The 14,556-nt window shown below is 36.6% G+C and overlaps 4 protein-coding genes across 5 annotated transcripts; 3 read left to right on the forward strand and 1 right to left on the reverse strand.

Moving 5' to 3' along the window:
• Window positions 1-68: 68 nt before the first annotated feature.
• LOC106747146 (NADH dehydrogenase [ubiquinone] 1 alpha subcomplex subunit 12) lies at window positions 69-1,092 on the reverse strand. The gene is made up of 3 exons (XM_014624477.1): window positions 952-1,092; window positions 624-706; window positions 69-444 (listed from the first exon to the last, which is right to left on the reverse strand). Exons 1-3 carry the CDS (start codon window positions 1,026-1,028, stop codon window positions 203-205), a joined length of 402 nt encoding a protein of 133 aa, XP_014479963.1. The 5' UTR covers window positions 1,029-1,092; the 3' UTR covers window positions 69-202.
• A 97-nt stretch (window positions 1,093-1,189) lies between these two features.
• On the forward strand, window positions 1,190-3,498 carry LOC106747145 (NADH dehydrogenase (ubiquinone) complex I, assembly factor 6). Its single transcript, XM_014624476.1, has 4 exons — window positions 1,190-1,681; window positions 2,086-2,308; window positions 2,616-3,011; window positions 3,271-3,498. Exons 1-4 carry the CDS (start codon window positions 1,569-1,571, stop codon window positions 3,448-3,450), a joined length of 912 nt encoding a protein of 303 aa, XP_014479962.1. The 5' UTR covers window positions 1,190-1,568; the 3' UTR covers window positions 3,451-3,498.
• Window positions 3,499-4,428: 930 nt separating this feature from the next.
• LOC106747124 (barrier-to-autointegration factor) lies at window positions 4,429-6,169 on the forward strand. 2 transcript variants are annotated; one of them, XM_014624427.1, is made up of 3 exons: window positions 4,429-4,561; window positions 4,997-5,128; window positions 5,452-6,169. In XM_014624427.1, the coding sequence occupies exons 2-3, from the start codon at window positions 5,003-5,005 to the stop codon at window positions 5,596-5,598; spliced, it is 273 nt and encodes a 90-aa protein (XP_014479913.1). In that variant the 5' UTR covers window positions 4,429-4,561; window positions 4,997-5,002; the 3' UTR covers window positions 5,599-6,169. The 2 variants fall into 2 exon arrangements, with proteins under 2 accessions (XP_014479913.1, XP_014479912.1); XM_014624426.1 differs by having other exon boundaries at window positions 4,433-4,706.
• A 416-nt stretch (window positions 6,170-6,585) lies between these two features.
• Window positions 6,586-14,550, forward strand: LOC106747108 (lariat debranching enzyme-like). The gene is made up of 8 exons (XM_014624392.1): window positions 6,586-7,143; window positions 7,301-7,592; window positions 7,726-7,826; window positions 7,941-8,779; window positions 9,325-9,404; window positions 12,328-12,487; window positions 13,181-13,393; window positions 14,054-14,550. The coding sequence occupies exons 1-8, from the start codon at window positions 6,947-6,949 to the stop codon at window positions 14,239-14,241; spliced, it is 2,070 nt and encodes a 689-aa protein (XP_014479878.1). The 5' UTR covers window positions 6,586-6,946; the 3' UTR covers window positions 14,242-14,550.
• Window positions 14,551-14,556: the final 6 nt, after the last annotated feature.

Consider the following 14,556-nt stretch of genomic DNA (forward strand, 5'->3'; position numbering starts at 1 on the left):
TGTATTATCATGTTGCGACTTATATTGGCACATTGTTATATCAATATAGCAAAAAAAAGCACAATGAGTGTGTTCTTCTTTTAAGTATAACTCCTTTATATTGGAACAATTACATTATTTACATTGAATAATATTTTATACTTTGTCACAATTACGAACAAACTACTTTAATCTGTATGTTGCACTAACACTTTGACAAGAATCACTGCGGTGGACGCCAAGGTTCAATTTTTGGTTTTGTAGTGCTATAGGGCATATATGCTTGATTCGTGCCGCTCAGATTCGGTGTATGGTCCATCATCCATTTGTGCTTAGGCCGAGATGGATCTTTATCTGGTGGCAGATCTGTCTTGTGGTGCAGCCAGCCGAACCATTCTGGTGGAACTTGAGAGCCATCATAATTAAGCCCAACTTTTTCATTGTATATCACCCATCTGTTACGACCTATGTGGAGAATAAATATAACAATATTATCACTCATATATTTCCTTAAAATATTTGTGAGAATCCTGAGTATTGATATAGTAAAGTTTTTACATATAATATCAGAGGTAGAACCTAAACAACTGTTGTAAATATGCACACATGTTAAAAGTGATTTGTATCAATAATCAACAGCTTACCTATAAAGTGTCGGTTATCCTGGTAATATCGATTACCATATTTATCTTCTCCGATCAAAGTGCCGCTCTTCAATTCATCCACCCTGATATACCGAATACCAAATTAAGGATAATTGTACTTATAATTAAGTTAACATGTAGCAATTCTATGTGATAAGTATCGTCTCTCACAGAACTTAAAATTGTGATATAATTCTTACAACTAAGATTGCAATGTCAAGTAAGGAGCTGATTACACAATACTAGAGGTGGTAAAAATATTATTAAACAATGTTCATTGTATTATTAATGCGATATAACGTATAACTATAGTAAAAGTAATATTAACCTGTATAACATTTTCAAGGATTTCCATAATCCGCCGTGATCGCGTATTGTACGAACTAATGTAACAAACTTGTCCATATTTGTTTGCGCGAATAAAGCGTGAAATTAAAGTCAATCCAAGTCAGTGCCACCAACGTTTGGATATCCTCGATATCTGCACTCGATTTCAATATGGCTTGAACATTTTTCTCAATGCATTTCGGAACGCAACTGATATCCAATAGCAGAATATATGCTTGATTAATTTTTAAAGAAGATAAATTTTCTTATTGGATATATATGTATCGGATGCGTTTTGGGATCGATAAAGTATTTGCACTTTCTATTTCCGAGTGTAGGATTCAGGTGTTGTAGGAAAAAAAGATGAAAGAGATGAAAAGTGCGCAAAGTGCAAGTTCAAAGTGCATCGCCTCTTGGGGTTATTTCAGACGTTTATAGGTTATTTCTGTCACGAGCCGGTCGAAAATGTTCGCGCACGATGTATTGCAACAATTTAATATATTATTTGCGTTATCGGGATAAATTTTCTCGTTGTGCCATTTTTTATTAAAACAATTGAGTAATCATTTAGGTTAAATTCCAAGTTCAATAAAGATGTTGTAACCTCATGCTGTAACCATGAACAAATTTTTCTCGTTAATTAAACAAAGCTTGCGTTTGCAACTGCGATGTATGAGCACGACTGCGAAACCAAGGCAGACACCGTCCGAATATTGTTTGCAGCTAGTTAGGTATTTGTTTCTGCTATGTTAAACTGTAAAAACTAATAAATAACAGTTGTATCGCATTGTGTTTCTTTAATCCATTAGCGGCCAGTGTCTCACTTATGAGATACTTTTTCATTGAGTGAAGTCACTTAATAAAATTTCACTCTTGTTTTCAGCATCTACAATTTTCAATTGTATTCACACCTTTGACAAAAATATTTCCAATATTAATCCAAGACCTTTAGGAAACAGAACAAACTGATCCTTCTATTAAAATTGTGAAATTATAGCCTTTAATGGGTTAACATATTGCTAACATACCAACGTGATAACATCTTGTCGATTTAACTGAGATATGTCACAATTATATTTCATTATGTATAATAGAAATCACTAAAAGTTGCACTCATATATACGGATCTTTCTAGGAAAAGCGACTATGAGAACTTTCTGTGTACGTTGTTACTCCCGCAGAGTATCAGATCAGCAGCTTTCGTGATACGTGCATTTAACGTTGAAGTGGCTCAAGTAGAGGATCAAGTGAGCGACAATAAAATCGGAGCTATGCGACTGCAGTTTTGGACTGATGCTCTGAACAACACTTATAATGATCACCCACCTAGAAGTCCAGTAGCAATGGAATTACACAGGGTAGAGGAGATTGTACAGCTTGTAGATTATGTTAACACATCAGCCTGGAACTAGTTTATCAACACCTGCAGACTTATAGCATATATAGAGTTGTGATATAACTGTTTACATATAACATCAATAAGTAGCTATAATATTGATATAATTATATTACAAATTAATTGTATACCATTCATATAAATGTTCCTGTAAATGCAGGTGTTTTGCCACACTGGTTTCAAGTTCTATCAGTGTAAATATAGTCATGCGTCTCAGGTCCGTTAGAACTTGTGAGTTGGGAGTCATAGCTGTTTCTCGCATTTTGCAGATTCTCCAGGAACACAAGTTATCCAAGCATTACTTCAAGCGTCTAATCGACGCTCGTTCAGACAAGTTAAGTAGTTCGATATTCGTAGATTTAGAGTCGCTCGAGAGATATTGCGACTACACGATGTCGTCGTTATATTATTTACTGTTAGAGGCTCAAGGCACAGCGAACGTAAACGCCGATCATGCGGCCAGTCATTTCGGCAAGGCGCATGGTCTGGTTACTTTGATTCGTTCCGTGCCGTATAACGCCCATAAAAAAGTTATGGTACTGCCGCAGGACGTCTTACTGAAAAACGGTGTCTCCTCTGAGTCGGTATTCCGAGGACAGCTGAGCACTGGATTCAAAGACGCAATATTCGATGTCGCTTCTTGCGCAAATCGACATCTGCAAATGGTATTTGCCAAGATGCTGAACTCAATGACAATTGTGCAGAATATAATTAAGTTGTCCTATCTATGTTATTTCATTTATGTAGTTGTGTATTTACAACTGCGAGAAGCACTGCTTAAGCTGTGGAAAAACATCCATTTTCATTTCCAATGACTGAATATATTTTCCAAATTAAATATTGTATATATTTGAATACTTAAAAAATCGCATTATTGAAGTTAAAATCATTTTTGATATATGCACAAGCTCTTCTCTGTTTCAGGCAATGTCACTTAAGAAAACGGCAGGAAAAGATCTCAACATGATATTTTTGCCAAGAGTCTGTGTAGAGAATTACTTAGAAGAACTGAGGAAAGCAGATTTTAACGTTTTCCACCCAGTACTGCAAAGGAGAAAAGGTTCTCTCCCATTACAACTGCTTTGGCGGAAAATATGGCCTTAGTGATTAAAGTTAGAGATATTTGTAAGATAATGTTTTATTTTTAACCTTCCTTTCAACGAAAGAAAAATTTCTTTAAATAATAAAATAATAATAAATTTTACAAAAGTCAACTGGGAAATGTACCTAGCAGGAAGGTAGGGTGTTCTTTGCCAAATATTTAAAAAGAAACAACTATATAATCATAATTATTTATGATTTTTTCCATTCTACGTTCACTATCATATCAAATGTCGCGCCTCGGTTGTTCACACATTAAAGCTGCGTTCGAAAGCTCCATCCTGAGGGTAAAGCAGGATGAGTAATGTTTAGGGCAGAATAAATAGGCGAGCTTTGATGACTCACATAGGTGATTGGCTAATTTAATATGCAATTTTCTAATTGGTGGTCCAGCGGAAAAACTCTAGATAGCGGCCGATTTAAGTGGATGTGTGCTATCGCACCTTCGTGCGCTAACGGGACCCTCCTTTCATTGGGCCATCGGCCGCATCGCGACATCCAATTCCGACGTATGATGTATTGTAGAACAGGCTTAAGTCTATATTAGATTACTGATGACTGTGAACGCCAATTCGACTGCTAAATCTTACAGACCAATCACCGTGAGGCACCAACTGGCTTGATTAGTCAATAAAAATTGGCACTCGGTAGTCTGATATGGGCTTTATGGCTCTGGGCTTTATGGATGCGATTCTGCAGCAGTTTTCTTCAAATGATAACAAAAAACCAATGCTGTCCGCAAATCGTAGTTCGTAGGCACAAAACTCGACATGTTTAAGGTTATAGAAAAATATACCGGTGTATGGAACTTGGGTTGTTGTGTGTTGAAAATCTTCGTCAGCTGTTAGAGGGAGATGATGGCGCTGCAGAAGCGGTCTTACGGTCCCTAAACTGATGGCTAGCACCATCTATAGAGAAATTCCGGTTTCATACTTCTACACCTGGTAGCAAGGCAGTATACTCATTGGAGATCGTGTCGTATATTGCGTTACGCATCGCACTTGCTGCAAGAGCCATGAGTTGAGTCAAATCAACAAATAAAAAATGCCATTAACATAGTTGAGAAAAGTAACAATCAGTTGGCCTTCTATTCAACTTTTGTATTCCGTGCTTAGTGAGTAATTGATGCAATTTTTGATTGTGTTGAATTTACAAATCATCACTAATTGTCACTACGTGAGAAAATAACGTTGTGCATTTATTTCTAACAAGACAGTGGAACATTTAATACGCTATATAAGCAAATTAACTCCTGGCAGGTAATCTTCCTTTTTCTCATATGCCTTTTTGTGATCTTTGTTTTGTTTATACTTGATATTTATTCATGTTATTCTTTATATTGTTAACTTTCTAAGTGTTTTTATTTGTTTCGGATGCACTCTTATGCGAAATATCTTGATAAAGACGAATAGGTCAAACGATAAATATTGCATTATTTTCAAGGTTATAAAGCTGTAGTGTAAATTCACATGCGGCAGTAAATTCATGACAAACAGACAAATCATTTTTTTTCTAAAAGGATTTTGTTTGAGAATTTTCACGTTTGCAGATCAAAATGTCTACTACATCGCAGAAACATAGAAACTTTGTGGCAGAACCAATGGGGGATAAACCAGTGACTGAACTTGCTGGTGTTGGAGAGGTTTTAGGAAAAAGATTAGAAGCTGCTGGTTTTGACAAAGTAAGATTGTACAGTGTATTGTGAGAATACATCAGGAATAAATATTAAAAATTAAATATAAAAATTAGGAATAGCTTGATTAAACATAATAAATAATGGAAAAGAATGAAATATAAGATACAAATATGGGAATTGCGTCATATAGCTGTTTATTTCATTCTGTTGTGTGAATGTAATTCCTATTCCTAATATTTAATATTTATTCTTATTCCTAATATATATATGTTCTATTATGTGCAAAACTTAATACTGATTTGTTATATTTAATAGTCTCTTTTATTATATAAATATGTACTAATGAATATTTAAATTTTGTCATATAGGCATATGTAGTACTAGGACAATACTTAGTACTAAAGAAAAATAAGGAACTATTTCAAGAATGGATGAAGGATGCATGTTCAGCAAATGCAAAACAGTCCACAGATTGTTATCAATGTTTAACCGATTGGTGTGAGGAATTTTTGTAAAATGATTATGAGGAATCTAATTATGGATATCCTTTTAGGGAGTATAAAATATTAGCCGTAAAGTTTTATAACATTTACAAGATATAAAATATATTTCAGTACCAAAAAAAAAAAATCGCATATTTTAAATATATCTTATATAAGTAAAGCAAAAATGTAAAGTTTATTTTTGCAAGCTTATATATACATATATGAGTCTGCATACGTGTTCACAAAATCTATCAGTATTTGTTTTGTGATATTGCAAAAAAGATTAAGGTTTAATTTCTTTATAAAATTTATCATAATAATAGACACTCGTTTTTAATTGTATTCGTATCATTATTATCAGAATTTCAACATTTTCAATGTGTGTATTTAATGTATCAACCAATAAGTCGCAAAATTCGCAAATTTTTATATGGATAAACATTCTAAAAACATTGTTACATTTTAATCAGTACAAAAGTTTTCAGAAAGGAAAGTGCAGTTTTAAATATAAGAACGTGGGTGTTGAGCCTAGAAGTGTAAATGTAACATTTATGTAGACATAGAACAAAATAAAAACAAGCGCACTTTATTCTTCACTTAACCCATAGTTGAAAAATATTGATTATACTGCTCACACGAAAATTAAAAATATATTTTATGTACATATTTTTAACATGTTTCTCATAATTTTGAACCTTTTCGCTTTTTAAATTTTCTTGATATAGTTTACATGCCCCCTACCCTTGTAAGTATGTAAGTGAGCGCGAACAAATGAATGGCTGCGTTCAGAAAATACAAGCGGTCAGTAATTATTAGTATTTATTATTGGATTCCTCAATTTAGGCCAATTATGACGAGTTAATCATTGTACAACCATCGTGTTTTCTGAATGCAACCAATTTAAATAAGGCGTGCATCCCCCATTTCGTGTTATATAACTTGTTTTAGTTCTGATACGGCTGGTTTTACCGTAAGTGGCGCTGAAAACTGTTGCCAATTTTCACATGGGGGGGCGGTTGTACGTTTGTACCTTCCGGTTAAGTCAGATTAGGTTAGATTGTATATAAGATTTAATTAGAATCATTTTGAGAGTATAGAAAAAATTATTGAAAATTTGTGCAATTTCGTAAATTCGATATCAGTGGTAAATTAGGAGAGAAAGAAAGATAGGGGGAGAAAATCCGTCATCTCTCTGCCTTGAAGGAGTGTATTTATATAAAAAAGGAAACGGATTCTCTTTGAGTTTAAGTGTTATACGGTGAAAATGTTTACAGATATCTGTGATACGTTTACATTGTGAACTTGACGTCTAGGTATATTTAGAAAAATTTATATGACGTTGACCGTCAATTTATAAGTTTACGATTTAATTGGAACAATGAGGATCGCTGTAGAGGGCTGCGCCCATGGCGAATTGGAGATTATTTATAACACTATACAAGAGATCGAGAAAGTTGACGGGAGAAAGATAGATCTGCTCATTTGCTGTGGCGATTTTCAAGCCACTAGAAATTTAAGCGATTTAGAATGCATGGCGATATCGGACAAGTACAAGGATATGTGTACATTTTACAAGTTAGTTTCGTTATTTAAAAAATTTACCAAGTATGCAATTGCATATTTTATTGGTTGCTTCTTAATGGTGTTTTTACTCGTTGATGTTTTCATGATGTTACTTATCTGATAAAAAAGAATTTTGATACAATGCATGTATGAAAAATACTATCTCTAGGTATTATTCTGGTGAGAAGGAAGCTCCGGTATTGACAGTTTTTATCGGAGGCAATCATGAAGCATCGAATCATCTTCAGGAACTACCCTATGGAGGATGGGTTGCACCCAACATCTTTTACCTTGGATATGCAGGTGTGATACAAGTGGCTGGGGTTAGAATCGCTGGGCTTTCTGGCATTTATAAGAGCCAACACTGGATGCAGGGGCATCATGAGAAGCCTCCGTATACAGATCAAACTTTACGAAGTGTATATCATGTTCGAAACCTAGAAATATTTAGACTGAAACAGGTATAAATCAATGTGTATACATAACGTATATTTCTTTGCGGATAGAACTGTTTAAATGTTAGGTGAAGTAGTCTTGTCATCTGCGATGGTAAAGAAAAAAAAAAACATATTGTACAATCTAATATATTTCCAGCTTTCTGGTAAGATTGATATTTTCCTGTCTCACGACTGGCCGGCAGGAGTAACGAAATACGGCGACGAAGACGCGCTGTTGAAGCGAAAACCGTTCTTCAGGTAATTCTTGTTGACAACCGAGTTTCGCCAGTTGTACAATTTGTGTAGTTTTGATGAGATAACATGGGCATACTTTATCATCGCGTCGTCACGTCGTCGTTTCGTCTCTTTCAGGAGCGACATAGAGAGCAATACACTCGGCAGTCCGCCGTGCATGGAGCTGTTGGAGCAGCTCTACCCGTCCTACTGGTTCTCCGCGCACCTGCACTGCAAATTCGCGGCAATCATTCCGAAGAAGGGAGAGGAAGCTCGTGTGACGAAATTTCTGGCGCTGGACAAGTGTCTGCCGAAACGGAAGTTCCTCCAGGTGCTGGAAGTGCGCTCGCAGCAGGAGAGTCCCTTACGTTTGAGCTACGATCTCGAGTGGTTGACGATACTGTACCTGACGAATCATCTGTTGAGCGTCAAGACCAGCATGCACTCCATGCCCGGTCGCTACGGCAGCGGCAGATGGATGTACACGCCCACCGCGAAGGAGAGGCAAACCGTCTACGAGAAGTTCGACTGCGACTTGCAAGTGCCGCTTAATTTCACGCGCACCGCCCAGCCGTACGATCCGTCGGCGGACGCTCCGATCGAGCCGCCACGGCTGACGATAAACGATCAGACCACGCGATTCTGCCAGACTCTGGGCATCGACGATCCGTCTACCTTGCTGCAGATCATCGCGAATAGCAAGGAGATCAGATCGGGCGAGATGTCGATTAACATGTCCTCCGTGCAGCCCATGGAGATCTCGACGTTCGACGAGGAGGGCGAGCTCCTAAGCTCTTTCGAGGAACACTCGTCGAGCAAATGCTTGAGCGGCGAGACCTCGCCCGTGAACTCGCCCAAGAGCAACAACGGTGACGACGAGTACGACGACTCGGCCGACGTGAACACGAGCGAAAACGTCCCGGACGACAGCGCCAACGACTCCACGACGTTCGTGGATTCTGCTTTTACTGATGACGGTGAGTGTCATTGTTGATTGAACTTTCTTTACTCGGCTGAATCGCGAATTCTCGCCGCAGACCTCGTTATTTATTTCAAGCGGGAGTTTCGGAGAAAGTAGGTCAAAGGAATAAATTCCAGACAACGGGTCACGTGTATTTGACACTCAAGTTGTCCATGAGAATTGAGAACACTTCTTAAGTTTATATATTTTTATTGATTATAAAAAATTGCAATTCCAATTTGCGACGGATTTTCTACTTGTAAATTGTGTAGATTATAATAGTATACCTTCTCGCTCGAGTTCGTTGTTGTGAATCAAAAGCTCTAAAGTGGAAGATGTATTTAGCTGAGTCTCAGGTTTGGCTGTAAATTCTTGAACATCAAGAACGAACTCGATGCCAATTGAATTCTCATCGTTCATTGAATTGGTCCCTGCTTAGGAACGTCTCATATCGACTGGTGATCAATGTTTCAAATGGCGTATTATTATCGTTATTATTCAATAAATACAGATTTAAGATGATATTACAAAATACTAATTCTACCGTTTTACTAATTGCAGGTAATGTACAATGTGTGCAAACTGAGCCAAACTGCAAGAAATTCAAACGTCGAAATTACTCTTTGTATTCCAACACGCTCTAAAATATAATAAAGTGTTACATTTTTATAGACAGATCCTACCACTGATTTGTTATTATTGTTATTTCCGCTTTTATATGCTGCTATCATCATAATAAAACCTTTCGGCATTTTTTACATACGGTGGATATGAGAAAGTTTTTAGATATTACCGGAGATGTTTATTTTAGTTGTATTTTCTACGTTTACAGCAGGATACGTGTATATTCAAGGTGAGGTGTGACTGGGTGTCGCTAAATAAGTAGATAAATCGATGTTAAACCGTCCACGCCGCGCCGAACATCTAGAAGTTCACTTTTCTAAGGATCTCGCTGCCCATACACGGTCGCCTGGGCGTTTTTAGAGTTCCGCCCAAACTCTCGGCCTAGGGAGCTGGACTGGTCGAATCTCCCCAGACACGCCGTATAGTGGTTGGTGCGCGGAGGGATTTCCCTCCCCGGCAGCGCTGTCGTCTCCGAAGAGATGCTCGAGTCGCAGGACGCCCGCCTGACACACAGTACGAAAAAAGGAAGGCACGAAAAATGAAGCGCGTATTCTTAGAAGCGAATAACTAAACTCTATTTATTAAAACTAAAAAACACTAGCGCGGTAAATGACAATGAGGTCTACAAATAAAAATATGGATTACAAATAACTCTAAAAGAATAACGCAAAACGAACGAAAATATGATAAAAGGCTTGGTCTGATTAACGTGCTTAGAAACTATGAAACGAATATATGTACACAAATAATACTTATGATAAAACGCAACTAACAATAATAGGTCTGCTCGTTTTCGCTGCATCGCTGAACTAATGCAATAAGTTGAAGCGAGACAAGTATATGTTTTCTCACTTCAACTTATTGCACTAGTTCGGCGGTGCAGCGAAAACGAACAGACCTAATGAGATAAAATCCTGAACGAATACTATACGAACCTAACTCGTGGAAAGAACACATATGGAAGATGGAATTGTTTCCGTGAACCGATGCGTCAATAAAAAAAATATGTCGCGACGCAATTTCGTCCGCGGCTTCTTTATCTCGCCCTATTGCGACGCAGGGCTCTCGTTGTCAACAAGTCGAAACTCGGTTTACGCAACGGACGCTTTATTTTCCCGACGAAGGGTCTCGGACGAAAGAAAATTGCGGGGGAGAACTGTGGCAAATTTATCCACCACTTACCGTCGCCAGAGCGACCGGTCGTTTCCCCTCGTCTCCCAGGCCTCTGCTTCTGGGCTTATACCGGAGCGTCCTCACAGGCTTTTCCCTTGTGTCGCTGCTCCTTGAAGACCCTTCGTTTCTTTTCTCTCTGCGCAGTTTTCGGCTCCCTTGGCTCCACGTCCTCTCGCCTCTATCGTCTGCTCGCAACTGTCCGCCTTTTCCTCTTCTTCAATTTCAAACGCTCTCTCCCTTCCGCGACACTTCCTGATTTGCTAGCGGTTTTCGCCAATCGCAGTCGCGCCTCGCCTTTGCGTTAGTCTGGGTCTGCGATGCCACCTACCGGAGGTCCTCTTTACTTTTCTTCCGGTCAGCCGCCCTCCCTTACGCGGCTGAACCTCCGGTTGCAGAGGGCGAATACAATAAATTATTAAATATTAATCCTTTTGGTAAGATTAATTATACCCAGTTTCAGTATTATGGTTTAAGTCGAATCGACGATTAACTCAACGGAATTGACCAATCGCATTCATCAATTCAGCTAATTCGCCGATACGATTGGTCACTAGATTTCGGAACGAACTTAGTATCGTGAACACAAGCCCTTAAGTCGGTATTTATGGGCTGCAGTCCAATTCACGCTTAGAACATTGTAAAGCCCGTATTAGACTATGGATTGAAGATTGAGATTGAATTGAAATTTGACCAATCAGTGTAAAGTTCACTAAATTTCATTAAATTTGAGTAGAATAAACCTTGTACTGATTGGCCAAATTCAATTTAATCTCAATCCTTAATTTGTAGTCTGACACAGGTTTTGCAGCGTTGAAAACGTGAATGGAGTCGCAGCCTATGAATACTGCCTTTAGATTTGCTTCCAGTGCGTTCCGAAACGCCATTCACTGCGCTACTTGCTAAAATAAGTGTTTGTAAATAAGAAGTTATGACGTCACGATGACGTAATTACTAGGTCTGTGAGTGCTCAAACGTTAAAGTGAGCGACGTGAGCAACATTTATAAGCGCTTAGAGCGCGTAAGCGGCCAGAACGAATGCAATCGTAACAGCCTTCGAATGCCTTTCCCATCGTGGTAAATTACAGCGAATAATTTATATTGTTATTGTTTTGTGGTTAACCGTCTCGCTGTGTCGTCAGCTGATACCAATTCTGCGAAGGTAAGATTTTCCATATATTTATACACATCAGATCGTGAAAGCAGAATAGGATAAAATCGGAACTAAATTCGGTATACTTACTGTTGTCAATCTTTAAATCCGCAGGATATTCGAACCACTGACAATTTTCAAATCCACAGGAACTTGATGCTTTTTCTTAATTTGATGCATTCATTATATCCATGTATAAAACCATTTTAAGTGCAACGTAAGGGCCGCAGGCAACTCTTTTAGAGTTACCTGTGTTTCCAGGCCCTTTACTTTTTCGTCTCAAAAAACAAGTCAGGTCTTCCAATCGAGGGTTCTTTTCGGGGTTCTCAAGGGTACGTTTAACGAATTCGATTTTCTGCAACAATTGAGTTACATTGGAGATGCTTTTGTCTTGCTGTGTTAATTTTCTCGCACTATTAGCTGATAGGAATTTTGTAGAAGTAAGAATTTCTATATTGTGATTATGTTATACTCAGATATTCTTATTTATAGATATAATGACATTCATTAGTGAATGATAACATTCGTATATCTCAGAAGATGCCTTGGCCAACAATAAGTGATGTTTGTGTTACAAGAACAAGTGTATTGTAAAATATGTCTAGATATGATGATAGGTGATTTTTTATGAAGGAATCATAAGCACTCAACTGTTGACAGTTCTGAAAGCAAAAATGGACAAATTGACTATCATATCGGGGATACTGTTTTTAGCCGCGGATATCTTTGCCATAGCTAGTTTGGCCATGCCAGACTGGATTATCACCGATATTGGAGGTAATTGCAGATATTGTCTACTCTTTCTTCTTTTTCAAAGGAACAGCCTTGTCTGTTGTAACATCTTTATATTGACAAAAATATAGTTAACCAGTTTAGTATATATTTTATGACAGTGATAGAATCGAATATTAATAGTAAAAGGAAGACCTAATGTGGAGTCTAATATCACACGTTTAAAGAAAATGTTCGAACGTGTATTCAGTATATACGTTTACAAAAACTTATAATAAAGGAATTGTGATTACACGTGTTTTTGAACACGTGTATCCACTTGCTAACTTTAAATCTGTTTATTTGTTTATACGAAGGAAGGAAAGTGTTAGTCTTGTTGCCTCTTTTTTTTTGTTTATTATGGAAGTTTCAACAAGATAGAAAAATCATCTTATACGTATAACTTGAGAACATTTTGCAAATTTAATAGAAAGAGAAAGCAGAATCCGTTTAAACGATTTAGTTATGTCGAAATGGTCTCCGTCAGACGTTTTTAAACGGATACACGCTAAACATTTAAACATGTATTCGGCGAGAGCCCTAATCTAATAAAGCTTGTAATGTTGTTCCTAGTAGATATAAATAAATACGTTATTTGCGTGATAGAGGTGAAAGATTTTATACAATAGGACGCAAGTGTGATAAGAAATTTATATGTTGTTCTAATATAATGTGTTAATTTTATGATTCTTCTCACAGGTGATACAAGATTAGGTCTCATGATATCATGCATGACCTTACATAATAGACCACAGGTTTGTTACAAATCGGATTTGCAATCCGAATGGTTGATGGCACTGGTCTTCATATTTGTGGGTTGTATTTTGATAACAGCAACCATAATATTACTGGTTAGCTCACACTGGGATCGTAACGTCATTCCTTATGCACGTTGGGTGGGATTTGGTGCCAGTAAGTATTAATATATATACACACTAGATCATATATACATGTTTGATAATTTAATATAACAAAACATGTGCATAAAATTGTACACATGTATTATATAATAACGACTTTCAAATGATTTTATCTCTGAAAGTATGAAGAACACATATAATCTAAAAATTTCATTTTTCATATTTCTTCTATCTGACTTTATTTCTGAGTTACATTCGTTTTTATATTTTGATAATTCTCCTTACAAATCGTGTCATATCATGTATATTTATATGTTTATATTTACACTGTATGTTTATATTTAAAGGAAGTGTGCAGCGTAACTTCTTTGGGCTTCAATAGAAGTCTTTAATGTGTCTTATTGGAATAATAAAATTAATCTATTAATTTTTTGATATATTTGAATATTTTGATTATTTTGATACGCTAGAAATTTTGTCTAATACGGTTAGTTATTGAAGCACAGAATTATCTGTGTAGCTCAGAAATAAGATAGAGCAAATATATGAATTTTTCATTATTTTCGTACGTTAAAATAATTCATAAAGTTACGTTATAAAATATTTCGTACAGTTAATTTTATGTTTTTAATTATAAATTTTGAATATAAATAGACGTTTATGCTATTAGTTACGATGTATTGTATAAGTGATTGGTATAATCACATTTCAGTGGTGTTATTTTGTTACGCGGCAGTTATATTCCCAATGGGATTTCATATCGATGAAATCGGCGGGCAACCGTATCAACTACCCAATTCGCATCAAGTTGGAATCTCCTACATTTTGTTTGTCCTAGCTCTGTGGATCACTGTAATTTCCGAACTTTTTGCAGGCAAAGTTTGTCTACCGCATTTTTAGCATTATTCTATGGTACGCATATTTCTTGACTATGTTTTGTTGACATGTATATTTATAGTATACAGTAATATCTATCTTAATGGTATATAGAATTATTTATATTCAGTAAAATTATATTGTTAAGATGTAAGAAATATTAACGTCGGGCGTCGTTACATCTACTTGTGGTCGTATATTAATAAGTTTAAAATAAATAGATGGGTTAAGGTTACATAGAAATAGTATTAAGAATTAATGCAGAAATCGGTTGTAAAATGGAGATAGTAAATAGACAAATAATAGTGTCATATGTATGTACACATGTATTTGACAGTA

This window comes from Dinoponera quadriceps, unplaced genomic scaffold, assembly GCF_001313825.1.
Source record: "Dinoponera quadriceps isolate SergipeBrazil2010 unplaced genomic scaffold, ASM131382v1 scaffold2111, whole genome shotgun sequence".
Lineage (NCBI taxonomy): Eukaryota > Metazoa > Arthropoda > Insecta > Hymenoptera > Formicidae > Dinoponera > Dinoponera quadriceps.